The 20,033-nt window shown below is 45.8% G+C and overlaps 1 protein-coding gene across 1 annotated transcript in view; it reads right to left on the reverse strand.

The window, feature by feature from the left end:
- The window catches only part of ZFYVE26 (zinc finger FYVE-type containing 26), a 64,801-nt gene that overhangs the window by 19,384 nt on the left and 25,384 nt on the right, over positions 1-20,033 (reverse strand). The window contains exons 17-31 of the mRNA XM_043472364.1: positions 19,483-19,602; positions 19,224-19,388; positions 17,835-18,053; positions 17,117-17,219; positions 15,537-16,282; positions 13,155-13,351; positions 11,490-11,594; positions 9,618-9,740; positions 9,054-9,230; positions 7,508-7,754; positions 6,677-6,775; positions 4,104-4,267; positions 2,924-3,060; positions 1,010-1,041; positions 87-223 (exon numbers count right to left, since the gene is read on the reverse strand). Coding sequence (XP_043328299.1) covers positions 87-223; positions 1,010-1,041; positions 2,924-3,060; positions 4,104-4,267; positions 6,677-6,775; positions 7,508-7,754; positions 9,054-9,230; positions 9,618-9,740; positions 11,490-11,594; positions 13,155-13,351; positions 15,537-16,282; positions 17,117-17,219; positions 17,835-18,053; positions 19,224-19,388; positions 19,483-19,602 — 2,771 coding nt within the window. The remainder of the gene's footprint in view (positions 1-86; positions 224-1,009; positions 1,042-2,923; positions 3,061-4,103; positions 4,268-6,676; positions 6,776-7,507; positions 7,755-9,053; positions 9,231-9,617; positions 9,741-11,489; positions 11,595-13,154; positions 13,352-15,536; positions 16,283-17,116; positions 17,220-17,834; positions 18,054-19,223; positions 19,389-19,482; positions 19,603-20,033) is intronic.

Consider the following 20,033-nt stretch of genomic DNA (forward strand, 5'->3'; position numbering starts at 1 on the left):
AAGAATACTGGAGTGGGCTGCTATTTCCTTCTCCAGACTACAAATCATAAAGAAACTCAAATGACTATCTATTTTATCGTTATTACCTGCTCATAGTAAAATTCACTCCGCACCAGCTCATTTTCCTCCTCATTCAGATCCAAAATCCATTCCACCTCTGCTGCTTTGGGGACTCTCACCACAGCTGAATATGGAGGGCTTTCACTCTTGGAGCTGTCTGGGGCTGAGAAGACAAACGCCATCTGTGTGTCATTCATTGGCAGCAGCCCAGTTAGCCCAGCCAGTGAGTGGCGTAAGCTGTTGGCAGATCCCTGCTTGCTATCTTAGGGCTATTTCTTTCCTTTTGGTCCCTTGTATTTCCTTCAGGAGACCACCTTGGGTACCTCAAGCTTTCTTCCCCAGGCACAGACCCGGGATGAGTGTTGCCATATCTGCCATACAACCCTGTTGCTTCATGTGAGAAGCCCTGAAAAGTACATGCCTCCTAAATGGAGGGCTGAGCCACTGGCTGCTCTAAAGACCAACCTGCCCAAACTACCAATAGTGATTACTAAGGGGAGGGAGGGGGCGTTGGGAGGCAGGATGGTGGTCAAGGGGAATCTAGGGGGAAACAAGAGAAATAAGCTACTAAAAGTTAAGGACCCAGTTCTTTGGCTACTGGCATTCTCGATGCTGGAAGCTAATGGGCCAGTGTGATAAATTAATATGACAACAAACCTTAAGGGAAACAGCCTGATAGAAATGCCAAGAATTTTCTTTGGTCAGCCTATTGGACTGAGTTGCCACTGAGGGTGTCAGTTGCAGCAGATATGCTGAAGGAATGGCTCACTTGAGCACAGAAAGGAAAAGTCACAAGGAGGGAGCTTCCTGGCGGTCCAGGGGTTAGGACTCTGCGCTTTCACCTCCAAGGGCTCAGGTTCAACCTCTGGTTGGGAAACTAAGATCTTGCAAACCTGGCAGCGCAGTCAAAAAAAAAAAGAAAGTCACAGGGCATGTGAGTCAGCCTTACCTTCTGGTTGTCCTGGATTCTCCTCTGGTATACTGGAAACAGAGAAAGAAAAGGTGAAATGCCTGTGAAAACTGAATTCCTCCTCCTCCTTGAGCTTGGTATACAGCACTGACATTTACTGTTACCCCACTGAGATTATCAGGGAATCATCCAAAACTCTTCTCTCTCTCTCACCTGTCATAGCCAACCACTTATCATTTCTTGTCCATGCCATCTCCTGAATACCTCTTTAAATATCCTCATCTCTCTCCTCATCCCTGTCTCAGAGACAGTCCTCATCACTCAATGCTATTGCCTCTGCAGTAGCTTCCCAACTGGTCTCCTTGATTCTGCCAATCTATTCTCTACTTTGTAGCTATGGCAAGCTTTCAAAAAATGCATTATGTTATGCTTCTGCTTAAAATTCTTTAATAGCTCCTTGGGGTACAAATATTCCACATTTGCAGGTTAGCAGACAAAGCTCCTCATGGCCTGGGTGTCTCTGGAGACCATCTCCTACCACCCATGACCTCTGCTCAACCCATAAAAGTCCTATCCACACTGCCACAGGCTTTGATTAAGTTCATTCAGTTGGTGCCACTAACCACTAAAGCTCAATGTCACAGGCCAGAGCCCAAGTCTATCACCAAAGGAGCCTTCTGGTCAACCAATCCCAGCCCATGCTGCCAAAGAGCAAGCTCCAAGCCATTGTGCCATTCCCTAGGTCCTCCCATCTCAGCTGCCCCTGAGTCCAGAGCCTTAGCTCATGACCTACCTATTTACACTTTTCAAAGGACCTGCATTTTCTCCTGTCCCTAACTTTGCAGGTGTTACTCCCACTTTTGGGTGCTGTTTTGACTTCTTTTCATCCTCTAGGGAGGCTTAGGCCAAGTGCCACACCCCTAGGAAATCCTGATCACTGAGCTAAGCTGGGTGTGTCTCCATACTGTACTATCAAAGGGCTCTGTGGTCTGTATTTTGGCTGTCTTCCCACTAAATAGGGGCTCCTCAAGGGAAAAGTGATTGCTGAGTGAAAGAATCCTTACTGACTGCTCATTTCAAATCTCAGCAGAAAAATAAACAGGTAATTTCCCTGTCCCCCACCAGGAGGGAGGCAGTGGTATGCCAGGGTCACAGAAACTGTGGTATAAGCAAGGCACATCCTCCTTTCTATCAGGTCAGTAATCACCATGATAAACAATGATAAAAAAGTTCACGTTAAAAGAAACACAAACATGAGTTTGAGATCGATTTAAGTCTGTTCATAAAACACAAAGAAGTCAAAGTAATTTGGCTTTTGGATAGCTGCTTTGGCTCATATTCCCACATGCACTTAGTTTCACCCTCTTTTGCTGCTAGAAGTAGTGGAAAAAACTGAGCAACATTGAGCCGGCAAAAAACACTTGATCTGTTTCGCCAGTGGCATGAGCAGTTTCTGAGATCTGTCCCCAGGTGAACTGTGTGTAGGAAAGTGTGGGGGCTCTCTGAGTCGTGGATAACAAGCCAGAATGATTAGGTCAATGAGAGCTGATGTAAGCGAGGCCCCAACATTCAGTAGGTGAGCGTGTTGTTCTGAGTCCAGCTGAGACCGACTGAAGCAAGAGTGGCTGGAAGAGGTGAGGGTGCTGGCAAACAAAGATCAACGGCCTCCGTTAGGGGACAGGCCAAAGAACCCAGTGCCCTGATCTCAGAGCATCATGGACGAGCTTGCTCTCTGCTTCTACGTACCCCTACTTCCTCTCTCAGATGTCTCTCTGACCAAGGTCAACCATTACACCACAGGCTTAAAGGCATTTCAGTGTGAATGTGAAAAGAAAACTTTCTGTAACTGCTCAGATTTGAGATGTGCTCCCTCATGAGACTCGTAGGTTTGTCAGGACCCCGGGGAGGGGGTGCTGGTCAATAGCAGCAGTGGCCCCGCTGCAGGGCACTCACTCTTTGTTGAAGTAGCTATAGCACTGGTCACACACGCGGGTAGGGTTCTCTCGGCAGCCTTCCACTACCATTTTCTTGGTGGAGCAGGAGCTGCATACCAGCCGGCCACAGCGGCGACAGTGATGACGCCTGTTGAACTGAGGAGGGTCATTGGAAAGAGAAAGGGGAGTAGGGAAGAGAAAGTGAGATGGCCGGACCTGTGAGCAACCTGTCAATCCATTTACCCTTGGAATGAGCCACCTGTGATTTGCTAAGACTATCAGGTGCTTGGGCTTCTGTTGAGAAGGAACACACTAATCCTTGCCTTCACAAAGCTGACATTTAAAGATCTCTCTCATTTGATGGGCAAAGATGCCTGAGTCATGGACAGTTTTGCAAGAGCTCCTGACAAGCCCTACCTGTCTGTGGAGGAAACATGTGAAGACAGAATAAAAAGTAGTGGGGAAGAAGTGACTTTTCCAGCCAATGAGGAACACAGTTCTACAAGGTATTGATGATGATGAAAAAGTGTCCTTTTTTCAAGTATTTTACAAATACTGCCTTATTTCATCATAAGAGGTTGATAGACATATTACACCTTTTTTTTATAGAAGAGGAGGAAACAAACACAAAGAAATTACACCATCATCATTCTCCCACATGCTGAGCTATTATGCCAGTTAGGTAATGTGCTCAGTGTGGTAACATGTGTTACTATAGTTAGTGTTTATGAACCAAGTAATACATCATCCCCAGTTTACAAGTGAGCATCTGAGATGAAAAGACTAATAGTCACATTGCAAGTAAGAGGTAGGGCTGGGATGAGAAGTGAAGTCCTCTGGCTCCAGCACATAAAACCACTACCAGGTCACCCGTCTTATTGCAAAAGACACGAGAGCTGGAAACGAGATGTTCTGATGCTTGGTCACTGCTTCTGCAACACCTCTGCCTCTTTCCATTTATTCCATAAGAAAGGCAGAGATTTAGAATTTAAGGCTACTCAAGGGAGGGGAGGGTGCGGCGTCTACCCTCTATCTGAACTCAGAAAATGCATCCTGGTCAGGTAAAAGATAAATCCAGTGCCTTAGACCTTCTGAACATACCCTCTCCTCTTGGGGACAGGAGGTGACTATAAACTCAGGCTCATGAAGGAGAACTTTCATTTCTCCTGCAGGTGAAGCTAGAGATGGATGAGACTTACCATGGTGAAGCGCTCCCTGCAGCAGACCATACAGACACTCTCACTCTCGTCTGGGACCCACTGGTGCCTGGCAGGGGGTGTAGCCGGGGGCACAAACTCCAGTGGCAGCTGATTCTGGGGGAAGCTCCTCTCCCTCAGACTTGGGGAATGTACAATGGGGACACCTGGGGGTCAGAGCCAGAAGTCAGAGTAAAAGGTGATCAACAGTCCAGCTGATAAATGACGAAGGGATGAGAGAATTAGAACTGTACCATTTTACAAAGCCTCCTGATATCACAGATCCAATTAATGATTATCAATGGCTGACTGCCAAAAAAGCACTGTGTGGGACTTTCCTGGTGGTCCAGTGGCTAAGACTCTTGGCTCCCAATGCAGGGGGCCTCGGTTCAGTTCTTGGTCAGGGAACTGGATTCCACATGCCACAACTAAGACCTGGCCTAGCCTAATAAATAAATATGCCATGTTTCTGAACTTGGTGATTTAAAGAAAAAAAGAACATTGTGCATTTCCTGATGGAAGGCACAGGACCGCTTATCAAATATACTGGCCAAAAAACATTGAGCCTGAATCAAATCAGGCTTCCAGATCCATGTACAGGGTACTGGAAACAAAGGGAACGGAGACCTAGATTACCACAGGGTGACAGTCAACAAAATCCAGAGTGTGGGAAGCTCTACGAGACAAGTGAACCAGTTTCCTTCACAAATAAAAAAGAGGTAGAGGGAAAAAGAGGGTATAGAAACCTACTGATTAAGAGAGATTCTTATTAAGAGAGAGTTTAGTCAAATGCCATGTGTGGACATTATTTACATCCTGATTCTAGAAATACCAATTCTAAAAAAATTCCTCATGAGATTACTGGGGAAATCTGAATATTGACTGGATAATTTATAATAATAAGGAATCATTAATTTGGTTCTGGCTATGAGAATGATGTTATGGTTTTGTTTTATAAATTTCCTTACCTTTTAGAGGTATACACTGGTTTTTGGGGGCTTTTTTTTGGGCCATGCCATGCAGCTTCTAGGATCTCAGTTCACTGACCAGGGACTGAACCCAAGTCACAGCTATGAAAGCCCTGAACCCTAACCATTAGACCACCAGGGAACTCCCGAGATAGACACTGTTTTATTTATGAGCAAAATGGTATGATATCTAGGATCTGTTTCAGAATAATCCAGTAGAGGGACAGGGGTACAGATGAAACAAGAATGGTCATACTCAGATGATAAATATTGCAACTGAGTAATAGGTACATGACACTTCATTACACTATTCTTTCTACTTTTGTGTACTGGAAATTTTCTGTAATAAAAAATAAAGAAAAAATTAAGTAAACCAAAGCTGCTCAGGCTGCCTTATGCAGAAAAGTTGCTCATATCCTTGTATACCTGAGCCCTTCTGTCAGGTCTGCTGATTATCCTGAAGCATGGCTCCTTCTCAAAGTTGGGCCACAAAATGCTACTTTGCTTTATGGTATCTAAGGAGATGGATGGTACGGTACCTAGCAGAATGATGTCGGCAGGTCACAGAAAAAGAACTGAATACACAGTGACTCTTAGCAGCACCCAGAAGGAGAGGGATTGTTGACCTCTCCCCAGGAGCCTGTTCTCCTGACTGTTGGCAAAACAAACATTTGCTGAGCCTCTTCTGAGTGCAGGCCATTGGGCAAAAGTCAGGAGACTGGAGTGGAGCAGTGGTGAAAAGGGGTGACCGAGAAATGGCAGGAGACTTCAAGGACCTTGCACCCTGTGTGGCTGCAATAAATAAATAACTACCTGTAGGACAGGGTCAGAATGAACACGATGACTAAGTAGGTTGATCCTCCTTATTAGCAGATTCCATATTTGTGAAGTTGCCTGCTTGTTAAAATTTGCTTTTAACTTCAAAATCGGTATTTGCATTGCTTTTGCAGACACCTATAGAGTGGTGAATAATTTGAGTTGCAGGCTTGTTATTATGCAGGTCCTCATCTACGGTTGAATAAGGTCATGTTTTGCTTTCTTATTTCAGCTTTCATACAGAGCAGACCAGAGAATGGAGCCAGTATGGGACAGTGAGGCAGGAAGTGCAAGAAGCTCACTTCTGGGGATGGTTGGACAGGGTTTGAATCCCAAATGCTCAATATGCACTCGTGGATGGGGTGGCTTCAGGCAAGTCACTTTAACACTCTGAGCCTCTTTTTTTCTTTTGTACAATAAAGAAAATAGAATCTACTGGGATGAACTGTATTCAGTTGAGATTATAATGTATGTGAAATGTGTGTATATGTATATATGTATATATATATACATATGTATACATACAAGCATACACACACATACAAGCATATTTTCCCTAGGAGCAATGGTTCAGTATCTGCTAATTCATTGTGGAATCTTCAAAGATATACTATTGCAAATGATAAGAATCGTTCATATGTTGAGTTTTCTGGGATATACAAAGTTGGAACAAATCAACAAAACCAATAAGAATGTTGTGACTGGAAATGAAAAAAGCAGCAAAAGAATCAGAAAATCAGAGTAAGGCAAGATTGAACTGAAAAAATGGATAACTCTCAGACTCATTCTTACCAGGAGCAGCAGCAGAAGAGAACTCGGCTGACGGTGACCTAGACAAGGTCTCGAGGTCTGAAGCCTGACTGACAATCTCCTGGAGGTGAGTCACAGAGTCTGCAGGGAAGGAAAATGTTGACAGATCATTCTACCATAAACAAACCTCACTTGTTTTGCTAGGAATTTAGTTCAAAGCCCTGTTGATTTCGCTGTCATCCCATGATTCTACCAGGCATGCAGAGAATGACAGAAGGACTTCTAAGACAGTCATAAGCATGCTTTTCAAATGCCTCAATAAACAAACTAAGTTAGGCATGTGAGATAAGTGATGTATAGACACTAGGATTTTACAAAATAAATCTAAAGATGTCCAGGGGGAAGCAGAAGATACTTAAGTGATGGTCCTGGAGGGTAGGGAGTAAGAAAAAAAAAAAGCTGGCTGGGAACATTAGCCCTCATTTATTTCATTTTCTTCATTCTATTAAAGACTGAATCAGCTCACATACTAGTGACATCTGATGTGACCCTGGGAATAGTCCTCAAATCAAAATGATGGCACTTAAGAGCCCATTGCACCAAGGCTAGACAGACCACTCTCAGCATGCCTTGTTTTCCGAATCTTTATGTTATTATGCACATGGCAGTTATCTACCAACATTTCATTCAGGTTAGCCTGCCACTTCCTCCAAGACTGAGATCTCTCCTATACAAAAGAGCTCTCTCTCCTGAAGCGTATCCTCTCATTCTCTATCAACTCAAAATCATAAAAGAGGAGAAATGAAAACTAAGGATGGAGCACAGTTATTTTCTTCTCCATGTAGAACCCCCACTGAGCATGCGGGCCGTTACCTGAGCGTTTCTCCCGCAGAGGGTACGGGAAATCCAGGGCTTTTCCTGCATATCTGGAAAGCAGCGAGTCCACCTGGTCCACGGTGAAGCCAATCTCCTGGCCGGCCAGCAGCTGGCGCAGAGTCTGCACGGCCACAGTGGCCCAATCCACTTTCATGTTCATGAGCAGCTGCTCCAGCATGAGCAGGGGGTTAGAGGACAGGTGGGAGTAGCTGGCCCGGTGCTGCTCGGGCAGGGTCAGCAGTACCTGGGAGTGGGGTAGAGCCCCAGTGTGAAGGAAACAAGATATGAATTTCAGAAGAAAGTCAAGATTCTCACTGGGAAGTGGGAAGGGTATCTGGGACCAATGGCCTCTTGGCCAGCTGGCTGGGAGTCTTTTAGAAAGGAAGTAAGGCTGGACTCTGAGCTAAATCCTCCAGTGGCAATCAAGATGAGGGGAACTTTCTCTGGAAAGGTTCAGATAGTAAATATTTCAGACTTTATAGGCCATAAGGTCTTTGTGGCAACTACTCAACTGGTAAATGAGTGTACATGCTTGTGTTTCAACAAAACATGATTTATAAAAGCAGGCAGAGGACTGGATTTGGCTCACAGGTGCTGGTCTCCTAACCCCCAGCCTAGACTAACCAGGCATGATTGACCTCTGCCTGATCCTTAAAGTCACCATTCTGTCCTTTTGAGGCTTTGCTAGAATAAGCAATATAAGGTGGACTAAACCTGGTACCTGCAGGGTCCTACAGGTGAATGATGACTCTAAATTCTTCCTAGGGGTTCTTATCACTGGGCTTGAAATATGTTCACTGGCTCTGATCATTGCCCGTCTTCAAAGATTCCACTCTGGCACAGTACATCCAAAAAGAGAAAAACAGGTGTATCCTCTCTAGGATCATTTTACGTGGTTGAACTCTTAGCAAGTAGGTTGGTAGTCATGTTCATGACTCTACCAGCACTGGTTCTATTCATTCTATACTCAGGGGACAGTATGACTGCCAATCACAATCATTATCACAGAGTTAGAAGGCCTTATCTTTTCCTAAACACTACTCTACTGAAATTAGCTTATAATTTCTTCTACCTAGGTTACACATCAAGGGTAAGGACTTATTATCCCACTGCATAGACAACTAACCCCTTTGCTTTAGCACAGAGTAGTTTTAAGGATTTAAAGCAGCAGTTTTAAATCCTCACATCAGAATCCTTCTGGAAAACAGGCAGGCCCTGTCCCAAAAAGTTCAGTTGTAAATACTCCAGGGTGGAGGTCAACTACTGCTAATTTTAGAAAGTCCAGGTGATTCTAATTCATGGTCAGAATTTAGAAGCCTTGATATAGCAGATGTCAGGCAAAGCATACAGAGAACTTAGGAGGACCGTAAAATTCACTTTGGAGGCAGAGCAGTAGGCAACGCTAAGTTCTAAGGGATATGGTGGACTATTGGGGTCAAGATTTTGTATAGCACAGATCAAGGAAGGCAGATGCCTGGAAGAGCAATTTCTGAAGTGGGAGCTGGACCATCATGCTTTCCTGACAGCCCCTTCTCCTCCTGACCTTGGATCCCATGTACAGTGCCTGGATTTCACGGTGTCGGTCAGCGGTCAGTTCTCCATAGAAGTAGGTTGTGAGGTAGTTGGCCAAGAAATGAGAAGTGGCCAAGCTAGGGTGCTGGTCGAGGGACTGCTCTGTGACCTCAAGGCACATGGTGGGGTCAGGAATTCTTTGTAGAAGCTGTTGCAGGAGGAAGGTAGAGGAGAAAGGTGAGGCTTATAGAAGAACTCTTAGTCCAGCCTTGTTTTGTTTGAGAACAGAACCTTTCGATTTATTCACTTTGGATTAACCCTTTCTCTGCACTCATTTTTTTTCCCCCAGCACCCCTTAGCTTCATAAATGATGACTTTGACAGGACCAGAGATCAGCAGGATCTTGGGCCCAGCTGCCCACCTGGCACCTAATGTAGAGTTGGCACTTACAGGGAGGGTGACTATAACCAGCTAATGCAGGAGCAGATCTGAGACTGTGAGTGCTCTGAATGGGATCCAGTAGGAACAGAGCCATCCGATTCGACCAACCTTCGCATCCCTCCCCAGAGAAAACTGGGAAGAGTTGGAAGCTTACCTGCAGAGCCTTTTCATGATCTCCTCTTTCTAGAAGGTGGAGGAGATGCTTTTGATGTAGGTTGATTAAATGTTCTCTTGGAATAGGGTAGAGGCAGCCCCACTCCTCACATAACTCATATTCCTGGAAGGAAACACACATGCCTTCAACCCCTTTAAAATCCTGGCCTTTCAGTGCACTTAAGTAAGTGCTTAATAAATGCTTAATGTTAAAAAAAAAAAAAAAAATCCTGGCCTTGTCACTCATTCAACTCTTGCCTGGTTTTTCTCAGCAGTCCCGAATCTGCTAAAGCCCCAGGACAGTTTGGGAAGTGTTGATGGGAACTTCATTGGGGGATTAAAGTGGGATCATAAAGGACCAGAACTGGCAAGGTAAGTTCTGAAAATGGTGCAAGTAGGCAGCTAAACATGTCCTTTTCCTCTTAGCTCTCCTATAAAAAAGAAACAGATGACATACAGCCAAACTAACACTTGGTCAGTGCTGGGAAGATACTGAGAAAGTGGGGAAGGCTGAGAGGATTGTCAAAGGAGACAGAGCCTACTCAGCTCTGACTGTTGCCATATGACTGTGCAGGCCCACTGCTGCCAGAGTTTAAAAATTTTCAAAAAATTTTTTTAGGGCTTCCTTGGTGGTCCAGTGGTTAAGACTCCACACTTTCACTGCAGGGGACATGGGTTCAATTCCTAGTCAGGGAACTAAGATATCTCTCACATGCTTTGTGGCATGGCCAGAAAAAAAAAAATTACAAAAACATTTTTTTTTAATTGAAAAATCTCCCTATTTTCCAATGCTGGCAATGAAATCAATATGAAAAGCTAAAAATTCTACAGACTACTACTGCACAGGTCAAATAAACATGCTGCTATTGGATTCCATGGATATCAACCCTTGTTACTCCCCGCATCCCCACCTCCAATTTGGGAACTCTGGATTAAAGTTTCAGAGAGTGGAATTCTCAGAGCTACATCCGAGTATTCTATGGTGGCATCTAAGGCTCTCCCCACAACTCTGCCTGGGGCCACCTTCTTCAGGATGTTCCCTTGTCTCTCAGGCTACATTAGATGCCCTGCCTGTGCCATCACCACAGTCTGGGCTTGCTTCTGTCACTTGGAATATCACAATCACCTAGGGATATGGCTCACATTTCCCCTCACCCTTGCCCCGCCCACCCCTTCCCAAAATAATGAGTTGCACAAAGGCAAAGGCAAAGGCTAAGCTTAATGACCTTTGTTTCACCACTATCTAGCACAGTGGTCAATAAAGGTTTCCTGGATGAGTCAGCACCTGAATAAATACATCTATATTTTGACCTATGATATATATCAGCTTCTCAAAGGGTAAAAAAAAATTTACTCAGCACTCAGTGTCCAACAATCACATGGAAAAGTAGTTAAAGTCATTAGTAGTCATGGCAACATAAATTAAAACAATGATGGTATCATACCACCTTATTGGCAAAAAGTAAAAAGCTAAACGACGCCAAAATTGCCAAGAAGATGGAGCAACAGGGACTGTGAGTAGGAGAATAACTGGGCCAGAACAATGTGGTAACATCTTAGTAAAGGTGAGGATGCTTATGCCTCATGATGCAGCAGTTCCACGCTGGGTATGTATTCTGTACCCACTGTGAACAGTGCAGGAAATCTCCTGTATGAAAACAAGGGTGATAGTTCAAAAGCATTAACTGTCTTAGTCCTTACACTTCTCTGAATGTTGGTAAGTTTCACATGCATAAAAAAGAGAAAAAAGAGTGTTAGGTAATTATAGAAAAAAATGTGAACCTTGACATATGGAAAGGAGTCTACCTAACTGGTTAAGGAGGGGTAAATCTAGAAAGAGGAGGAAGGAGAATAGTACCCAGGAAAATGGTACCTTGGCTTCCAGAATCAGGTTCATGACAGTCGATGGGTCCTCAGCGCAACAGTTTCTCAGGGCCTGCCAGTCACACCACATGGGGGTAGACTGCAAACCTAGAATCTAAGGAAAGACAAGAAAAGCTATCAAACCACACTGTAGTTTCTCTGTCCAGGAACAAGTCATTGGAGTATCCAGGGATGGGCCATCCCCAGGTCTCTGTACCAAACTTGCCAGGAGAGAGAGGGAATAAGAACTAATGGGGCAGAGTGTTTGCAAAGATGAGTGAATCGATCTGGCAAGTATAACCAGGGAGCCAAGGCTGAGTGGGGAGGCCACAACTGTTCTCAGAGGCTTCTGTCCTTTGCAGTTTGTTCAGTCTTCTGGGGTCACTTGTCCCTTGCTCCTTTACCTAAAAACTCTATCCAGGTTATTCTTCTGGCTTGAATGCTCTGTGGGATCACCCTTCATGCAACATTTTAGCTCAGCATGAAAACTGCTGAGGAAGAGTGGAAAGAAAATCTTTTTTACTTGCCATTTTCACTTTCCCTAGTTGGGCTCTGGACTCTGGTTACCAGTACACTTAGGAAGATTAGCATATGTATACTTGCTATGTAGCTGTACCACGTAAATCTATATCCCTAAGCCTCTTGATCTTGAATATAACACATACATAACAAGAACCTTTCACTTGAAAGGTTGAACTGAAAGTGAAATTTTCACTTTTACTTATCCCTTTCAAAATGGCTACTGTTATAGTGAAGAGTTCTCATAAAACATGATCCACTGAAGGAGGAAATGGCAAACCTTGGGGAAATTTTTGCCTTGAGAACCCCATGAACAGCATGAAAAGGCAAAAAGATATGACACTAGAAGATGAGTCTCCAAGATCAGAAGGTATACAATATGCTACAAGAGAAGAGTGGAGGGCAATTACTAATAGATTCAGAAAGAATGAAGTAGCTGGGCGAAAGTAGAAATGACACTCAATTGTGAATGTGTCTGGTGATGAAAGTAAAGTCCAATGTTGTATACAGCAATACTGCACAGGAACCTGAAATGTTAGGTCCTGAAGCAAGGTAAATTGAACATGATCAAGCAGGAGATGGCATGAGTGAACACTGACATCTTAGGAATCAGCCAACTAAAATGGACGGGAATGTGTGAATTTAATTCAGATGACCATTATGTCTACTACTGTGGGCAACAATTTCTTATAAGAAAAGGAGTAGCCTTCATAGTCAACAAAAAAATCTGAAATGCAGTACTTGGGTGCAGTTTCAAAAATGACAGAATGATCTCGGTTCATTTCCAAGGCAAACCATTCAATATCATAGTAATCCAAGTCTAAGCCCCAACTGCTAATACTGAAGAAGCTGAAGTTGACTGGCTCTATGAAGACCTATAAGACCTTCTACAACTAACACCAAAAAAGGTGTCCTTTTCATCATAGTGGATTGGAATGCAAAAGTAGGAAGGCAAGAGATACCTGGAGGAACTGGCAAGTTTGGCTTTGGAGTACAAAATGAACCTGGACAAAGGCTAACAGAGCTTTGCCAAGAGAACACAGTCGTCTTAGTAAACACCCTTTTCCAACAACGCAAGAGACGACTCTATACATGGACATCACCAAATGGTCAATACCGAAATCAGATTCCTTTCTCTTGATGCCAGGTCCTATACCTTCTGATACACCTGCAGCTCCGCGAGCTTTCTCCGTAGCTCATACTCCAGCCCATCTTGGACAGCTGTGTCTGAAAGGCAGTAGGCCAGGATCTCCAAGCACCACTCCAGGGGCCACCGGTCCACAAACTGCAGCGTTAGCCGACTTCTCAGACATGCATCCTTCACAGCAAACAGGTACTGCCAACCTTCTTTGTCTATAAGACAAAAAGATGTTCAGCAAGCCTGGCACGGGAGTTCAAGAGTCCAGGTTACTTCTTAAGAGAAGGGCTGTGTTCAATTTCACAAACAGGAGTTGGGAGGATCCTGAAGATACATCTGACCTGAATTAGTTTTTATACTTGGAGCAATTCTATGATGAAGACAGATGCTGTATCTTTTTTCTTGTTATGAAGGTGAAATCAAAGTCATGGGACTTTCTGAAGACAGAGGAGAAAAAAAGAAGAGAGGAGAAAGGAAGGAATAAAGGGAGAAAGAATGAAAAGAGAGAAGACAGAAGAACAGATGAGGTGCTCCATGGTTTGGCAAGCTGCATACACAGCACCGTTTCAGACTCAACTTGTCAGCAGAACTTTCGGTTTTCCCTGTAATTTCCATGCTGTATCCTACATTACGACTTGAAAGTTACTGCAAGCAAACTAGGCTGTTTTTTTTAACAGTTGTTTTTACTTAGCAGCTCTCTCTCTCACACTCCCACATCACAGAGCTGAAACACAGACTCCATCCAAGCCATTAAGACCTCAGAGCCGGTCAGTGGATTTCTCCACCTTCTCAAGGAAGGATTTTCTCCTTTCCATAGAGAAGCCAAGGTCCCTACCCGCAGCCAGCCCGGCTCTTGCTCCCCCTGGTGGAGGGCTGAAAGTCACCAGTCTCACCTCTGGGTACACGTCAGTCTCCTGGGGAGCTTTTAGAGTAGGAGTTGACTAACAGGCGTGCATGCGTGCGTGTGTGTCTGTGTGTGTGTGTACCTGGGGGAATTTTTAGAGTAGGAATTGACTAACAGGCGTGCGTGCATGTGTGCGTGTGTGTCTGTGTGTGTGCCTGGGGAGCTTTTAGAGTAGGAGTTGACTAACAGGCGTGTGTATGTACGTGTGTCTGTGTGTGTGTACTAGCTTTTATAGTAGGAGTTGCCTAACAGGCCCCTGTGTGTATGTGTGTGTGTGTGTGTGTGTGTGTACTAGCTTTTATAGTAGGAGTTGACTAACAGGCCTGTGTGTGTGTGTGTGTGTGTGTGTACTAGCTTTTATAGTAGGAGTTGACTAACAGGCCTGTGTGTGTGTGTGTGTGTGTGTGTGTGTACTAGCTTTTATAGTAGGAGTTGACTAACACGCCCGTGTGTGTGTGTGTGTGTACTAGCTTTTATAGTAGGAGTTGACTAACAGGCCCCTGTGTGTGTGTGTGTGTGTGTGTACTAGCTTTTATAGTAGGAGTTGACTAACAGGCGTGTGTGTGTGTGTGTGTGTGTGTGTGTGCCTGGGGAGCTTTTAGAGTAGGAGTTGACTAACAGGCGTGTGTATGTGTGTGTGTGTACTAGCTTTTATAGTAGGAGTTGCCTAACAGGCCCCTGTGTGTGTGTGTGTGTACTAGCTTTTATAGAAGGAGTTGACTAACAGGCGTGTGTGTGTGTTTTAAATAATTATTTGCTCTTGAGTGCACTGGGTCTCTGTCCCTGCCTGTGCCTTCTCTAGTTGTACTGAGCAGGGGCAACTTTCTAGCTGCGGTGTGCAGGCTTCTCCTTGTGGTGGGCTCTAGAGCACAGTTGACCACCTTAATAGTTGTGGGCTCTGTTGGGCTCCACCAGCAGGTGGGATCTTCCTGGATTAGGGATTGAACCAGTGCCTCCTGCATTGGCAGGTGAGTTCTTTACCACCAGGGAAGCCCCTGAGGGTCTGTTTTTATAAAGATTTCTTAGAAGACAGCCACGCTCACTTGTTTATGGTCTATGGCTGATTTAATGCCGTAATGACAGATCCAAGTGGTTGCCACCAAGCCTGTAGAGCCTACAAAGCCCTTTACAGAAAAACTTTCCTGACTGCTCTTTTAAAGCAAACACTTTCCTGAACCTTATCATGGGCTTTTGGAAATGGGGCTCAGATATTTGTAGTCTATAACATTTGTCAACGATTCTGATATGCAGGGTTGAGAATACTGGTTATGAGTGCCTGTCCTAAAGTTTGATGGGCTTAGGTTCTAAGCTCTGCTCCACCACTGACTATCCTGGGCAGTTTCCCACGCTCTGGGCCTGGCTCGCCTCTCAGTATCATCAGACCATGGTGGCACCTTTCTCGAGAGTTCCTGTGAGGATCAGACGCGATGATCCACTTGGTGAACTCTCAATGTTATTACCATTGCTGGAGGAGGAAGACACAGCTTTCTGCTCACCACAAGCCGCCGCACAGCACAAGACCGCATCCTGTATGCCGCTCAAGTCGTCCCCATCTTGTCCGTACACATTAGTGAGCTGAAGGGCCCGGCGCCAATCTCTAGCCACCAGGGCTTCCTCGAAGGCCTCGGTGAGCACGTCCAGAGCAGTGGGAGAATGGAGGCCCAGGAGGACGGTAGAGAGACTGGCCTGGCCACAGAGACTCGCGGCCAGACTCTGCCCCTGCTCGGAGGACCCTCGGAGGGGTTCCCAGGCAGCCAGGAGGGAGGCCTCCAGCAGAGGAAACTGTTCCAAGAGGCGCTCACACTCCCGGGCTACCTGCTCGGCTGTCAGGGGCACTTCCCTGCGGCCACGAAGCTCCTTCCATGACAAGCTGGGCTTGGTGACCTTTGACCCCCGGGAAGCCCCCAGACAGGCCACGGTAGCCAGCAGCTTTGAGCGGGACTTCAGAAAGGCCAAGGCGGAGGAGGTGAGGGCTGGGGGTGGTGAATCCCTCGGGGAGGAAGGGGGCTTCCTCTCCAGTATGGGGTTCTCAGTTGGCTTCGGGGAGCTCAGTGTGGAAAGTGGGAGGTCACCCAGGCAGTGGGAGGTGTGCAGCTGGGCCAGCGTGCCCAGGCGGGTCAGAAGGGCTGACGTTTGCTGGCTCTGCCTGGAGGAGCAGAGGGTGAGGGGCTCGCAGCAGCAGTTGACAATGACCTGCGGCACGCTCAGGCTCAGACCCTCTCGGGCCAGGAGGGCTGCCAGCCTGGAGGGAGAGAAGCAGAGGGCATGCAAGGCCTGAGTGCCTGGGCACCATCACTCAATCTCCAAATTTCTTTATGTTTAAACAAACAGAAGTAAATGCAGACTCTCTGTTTCCCCCTATTCCCCTCCTCCTTTTAACTCAAAAGACAGTCTATTAGACCCAATGCCCTGCCCCTTGCTTTTTTACTTAATAACACATCTGGTAGATCTGTCCATATCCGTCTACAGAGAGGCCCCTTATTTATTTATTTTTTTAATAGCTACGCAGCATTCCATTATGTGGGGGAACCTGAATTTAACTAGTCTCCTGTTAGTGGACAATGGCTACGACACACAAAGTTGTGGTAAAATGACTTAGCACATATAGCATTTTTCATACGCATAATAAAGCTTTGGGATAAATTTCCCAATGTGGACTGCCAAAAATGCGGATCGTCATTTTAATGGACAAGGACAAACTGCTTTCCCACAGGGACTGTACCCAGATTTATATCCCGCTAGTAATCTATGAGAACGCTTGTTTTCCCACAGCCTAGCCAACTAATTATGTTATCAATGTTTTGGGTTTTAGCCTACTCTTAAGTAGAGTCCCCCCTTAATTTTATTTATTTATTTTTAATCTGATTTTAACCCCTTTATTTAGATGTGGATAGGAAGAAACAAGGCACATTGAATTTTAATGAAGCCTGCATAAGAGTAACTGCAAACTAATGGAAAAGTTGAAGAAATCCCCCCCTTCCTGTACTGAACTCAAACACAGCCCCACTGAGCCCTTGGTTTCCTTGATGAAACTATTAGGAAGGCCCATGCCTGACTCTCACGGGGTGGCTCCTACCTGTCTGGGGGTACTTGTCGCTCAAGCAGGAGGTGTGACACCAGTTGGGAAGAGCTTTGTTGCAGGAGAACAAAGGGGTTTCCTACCTTGACCTCCACATGATCTGCAAAAGTAAAGAAAATGATTTTTGCACCACTGACTGCAACATTCAGAGCCCTATCTTCCAGAATCAACAACAAAAATAGTGTCAAAACTACACGGAAAGTCCTTTCATTGGTATTTTTCTAGGTAAAAGGTATTCTTGACATGATGCTGGCCACAGGTTTATCTATGCCTTACCACTGTCCTAGAGACTTCCAACAACAGACACACTTCAGTGAACAGGTCTAGCCACAAACAGCAATTTCTGCTCCCTTCCATGTGACTGAAGTGCAGGTAACACTTGCTCTGTGGACTCGAGTAAGCGTCTGGCATTTTAAACAGAGACTCAATTCCTCTTCTCAGTTCTCATATCCACAGTAGATCGAAGATCTGACAGTATTTTTGAGTCATTAATACCGTCAAAACATACTGAATACTCTCATATGTTGTACTACTGTACGAGGCATTGGGGAGATAAAGGTGACTAAAGTGCAGAGGTGTGTAAGAGAGGACCTCATAAATCCAGTGTCCTTGGCTACTGCTGCACCTAGAACCACTTCATCGTATGCCTTCTTCTTCCTCGCCCTAGATACTTGCAGGCCGGTCCTGACTATATTTCCTTTTTCCTGCTACTCACCAGGCTCAGAGCTCAGGCTCTGAAGGAAAACGGCAGCCAGGGTGCTGCAGTACTTGAAGAAGGTGCCCATGTAGTCAGTCTGCTTGCCGCCTGCTGCCGTCTGTTTGCCCAGGTTCTTCTGGAGGAGCTGAGCCTGGATATACACAGGGTGGGCCTCGGCCTCCGGAGCTTTCTGGGCCACCTGCTCCACCAGGGAGGAGAGTGGGGTACTCCTGGGCTCTGGGGAGAGTTATGGAAGGAGAAGGCATGCAGTCTTGAGTCTGTGCATCCGGCTTTGGGTCAATTTCCAACACAATATGGGAACTGAACCTCTGCTCAGTTCTGCATGGGGCATCCTATATTTGGGTATTATACTTACTAGGCAGCTATAAAATCCTAAGTTTGTAAAATAGAAATACAAATATATACTGCATGGGGCATCCTACAGCTTGGTATTACACTTATGAGGCAGCTTCACAATCCCAAGGGCTTCCCTGATAGCTCAGTTAGTAAAGAATCTGCCTGCAATGCAGGAGACACAGGCTCAATTTCTGGGTTGGGAAGATCTGCTGGAGAAGGGATAGGCTACCCACTCTAGTATTCTTGGATTTCCCTGGTGGCTCAGCTGGTAAAGAAACTGCCTGCAATGTGGGAGACCTGGGTTCGACTGCTGGGTTGGGAAGATCCCCTGGAGAAGGGAAAGGCTACCCGCTCCAGTATTCTGTCCTGGAGAATTCCATGGACTGTATAGTTCCTGGTGTTGCAAACAGTAGGACATGACTGAGTGACTTTCACTATACAATCCCAAGTTGGTTCCCTGTGCAAGTGATTCTCAGCCAGGAAGAGTTCTGAGTCTGGAGAAATCAGGGTGAAGAGTTCCACTTTCATCTCAGGGTCTCTGGGGTGGAACTCCTCTGCAAAATGCACAGCACTCTTTTGGGGATGGTTTGGTCAATGTTTACGGAGTGACTTCTGGGTATATCTCTCATTAGGAATGAGAAATGTGTACCAGTCACTTAGGAGGTGGGGAAATAGGTGGGATTAGTTACAAGACCAGTCCTGGTTAACTAGAGGGCTGGTAGGGTCCACTTCTGGGCTTCCCAGGTGGCACTAATGGTAAAGAACCCACCTGCTAATGCAGGAGACTTGGGTTCAATCCCTGGGTCAGGAAGATCCCCTAGAGGAGGGCATGGCAACCCACTCTTGCCTGGAGAATGTCATGGACAGAGGAGCCTGGCGGGCTACAGTCTATAGGGTGGCAAAGAGTTGGACATGGCTGAAGCGACTCAGCACGTACACACAAGGGCCCACTTCTGAGTCCTAAGCCTCCGTTCCAATGTGCTCCTTCATGCTCCGCTGTGTCCTTCCCCTAGTTCAACCGTAACTGCTCGCTCGCAGAAGGACTGGTACCTGGCACCTCCAGTGCTTCTCTCAGCGACTGCAGGATCTGCTCCAGCTGCTGGGAGAGGCTGGCATGGCTGGCTACACAGTCCTCCGTGAGGCTGGGCCAACACATCTGAAGCAGCTCAGCAATGCTGCACCGTGGGGGACCTCCTCCTTTATCCTCTCCACTCTCTATGGAGAGCAAACAAGAAAGAAAGAGTCAGGTCTGATGCTGACCCAACGTTCCGAGTCCAGGAGATTAAAAAAAGGTAGTTACGCAGCTCACCTGATTTGATTTGCCCGGCTGACACAAGCGGGTAATTGAGAATCTTACTGATCTGCTGAAGAACACCTGGAAAGCCTCGAATGCCATCAGCATTGATGAATACGTGGTCTAGCCGGCGACCTGGAAATGGATGAATCAAGAGGGAATGCAGAAAAAACATAAGGTACTTTCAGAGATTGAAAGTCCTGTATTTACGTGTAAAGTTTTATCTCCTTCAATATGAAGGGGGAGGTAGATGCTGTGCCGGTGGAGTAGCCCAGTAAACCTGGCGTATTCCATGTCTGTGGTTCCAGGGCTATCTGTGGCAAGATGCCTCAGCTGTCCACAGCAGCAGAGCCAGAAGCTCTGGTATTCCTGGGGAATTGCTGTCCCAAGCCAACCAGGCACTTCTTGTGGATTTGCCTTGGTACCTTTCTTAGGTGAGAATTTGAGCTGGGATCCAGTCTCCTCTAATTGTTTTAAATGGTATCCTGATACCCTGACTAGATTATAAAGAACTTTATGCAGAGATTATTCCTTATACCTCTCTTGTGCTCCATAAACTTTGGATA

Source organism: Cervus canadensis, chromosome 6 (assembly GCF_019320065.1).
Source record: "Cervus canadensis isolate Bull #8, Minnesota chromosome 6, ASM1932006v1, whole genome shotgun sequence".
Classification (NCBI taxonomy): domain Eukaryota; kingdom Metazoa; phylum Chordata; class Mammalia; order Artiodactyla; family Cervidae; genus Cervus; species Cervus canadensis.